The sequence below is a fragment of the Malus sylvestris genome, chromosome 10 (assembly GCF_916048215.2).
Source record: "Malus sylvestris chromosome 10, drMalSylv7.2, whole genome shotgun sequence".
In the NCBI taxonomy this organism is placed as follows: domain Eukaryota; kingdom Viridiplantae; phylum Streptophyta; class Magnoliopsida; order Rosales; family Rosaceae; genus Malus; species Malus sylvestris.
Genome location: NC_062269.1, coordinates 19,727,149 through 19,729,020, shown reverse-complemented (window position 1 = coordinate 19,729,020; position 1,872 = coordinate 19,727,149). Strand labels below are relative to the sequence as shown.

Genomic DNA, 1,872 nt, shown 5'->3' with positions numbered 1-1,872 from the left:
AAACTCTGTGGCAAGAGTACAACGTTATATTACAATTAAATAGCTGGCTCAGGAGCAGTTGCATGTTTTGACTAGCAAGTTTGTAGGTTATGAGTTTGTATGCTTCTTCTGCTGCGGCTGCGGCTGCCATCGCTCCTCTACAAAAGTATGATGTATTCTTAGTTTCAGAGGTGAGGATGCCCGTAATACATTTACTAGCCATCTTCATACTGCTTTATGCGGGAAGAGCATCGAAACCTACATAGACGACAGGCTTGAGACAGGAGATGAAATTGCACATGCCCTTTGGAAGCAATGGAAAAGTCAAAGCTTTCAGTAATCATTTTCTCTGCAACTACTATGCCTCTTCCTATTTTTTACCACATCAATCCATCACATGTACGAAAACAACAGGGAAGTTATGCAGATGCGTTTGCTCAACATGAAGAACATTTCAAGGACAACTTCCAGAAGGTGCACAAGTGGAGGGCTGCTTTGACACAAGCAGCAAATCTATCGGGGTTTGATAATTCAAAAAGAACTGGGTAATTAATTATGTTACTTTTTAATTGCATCTACTTGTGACTGTTCGATTCATACAAGATGAGTTATGACATACTTAAGTGCTAATTATTGTTTGTTTATGTGCTAGGAGGGAGGCTGATTTAGTCAAGAAAATTGTGGAAAATATCTGGAACAAGTTGATTCAAATCCTCAAGTGATTTAAAGGGCCTGGTTGGAATTGAAAACCGCATTGAGCAAATTGAATCTTTGTTATGCATTGATTCACTAGATGTTTGCACAGTAGGTATTTGGGGGCATGGGAGGCATTGGCAAGACCACCCTTGCTGATGCTCTATATCACCGCATATCTTCTGAACTTGAAGCTTCTTGTTTTCTTCAAAATTGTTAGGGAGGATTCAGAAAAATATGGACTAGATCACATGCAAAATAAACTTCTTCGTAAGATATTAGGCGACGAAAAAATGAATATTGACACTTTATCTATAGGATCAGAGCTTGTTAAAAAGAGGCTCCTTGGTACAAAGGTCCTCATTGTCCTTGATGATGTGAACCATGTGAGTCAATTAGAACTTTTAGTTGGAGATCATGTTCATTTTGGCCCTGGAAGTAGAATCATTATAACAACCAGGGATAGGCGCATACTTAAGAAGAAGGTCGACGTTGATAAGATATACAAGGTTACTAGATTACAACATGATGATGCTCTTGAGCTCTTTCATTTGAATGCCTTCAAAAATAGCTCTACTATATCAGATTATACGGAGTTGTCAAGAATCGTGGTAGGTTATGTTGGAGGCATACCATTAGCTCTTAGAGTTTTGGGTTCTTTGTTCCTTCACTGCGAGAGCAAAGAAGACTGGGAAGATGAATTGAACAAATTGAAAAAAATTCCCAACAAAAGAATTCAGAATGTGTTCCGACTAAGTTATGATAGATTAGAAGAAAATGAGAAGGAGACATTTCTTGATATAGCATTTTTTTATAAGGGGATGAATATAGATTTTGCAAAAAGAATGTAAGATATTCGTGGTTTCTTTGCTGGGGGAATTAGAGATCTCATTGATAGGTCTCTTATATCAATTTCCACAATGAACCGCCTGGAGATGCATGATTTTGCTAAAAGAAATGGGTTGGGCGATTGTTCGTGAACAGGGCACTGAAGACCCTGGAAAACACAATAGGCTGTACATTCCCGAGGATGTCTATTGTGTACTGAAAAATAATACAGCAAGGCCAAATGCATTTAATTTCTTGTATTAAAAAAACCTGAACTTTTTATGGAAACTGATCTACGAATGTAGTTTTGAGAAAGTTTTGTTGTACGTCATTGTCTACATTATACTGTGCTCGTCCATTGTCAGGGAACTG

At 38.0% G+C, this 1,872-nt stretch overlaps 1 protein-coding gene across 1 annotated transcript; it reads left to right on the top strand.

Annotated features, from left to right (window-relative positions):
* Positions 1-294: 294 nt before the first annotated feature.
* LOC126584301 (disease resistance protein RPV1-like) lies at positions 295-1,523 on the top strand. Its single transcript, XM_050248731.1, has 3 exons — positions 295-524; positions 632-697; positions 788-1,523. Exons 1-3 carry the CDS (start codon positions 295-297, stop codon positions 1,521-1,523), a joined length of 1,032 nt encoding a protein of 343 aa, XP_050104688.1.
* Positions 1,524-1,872: the final 349 nt, after the last annotated feature.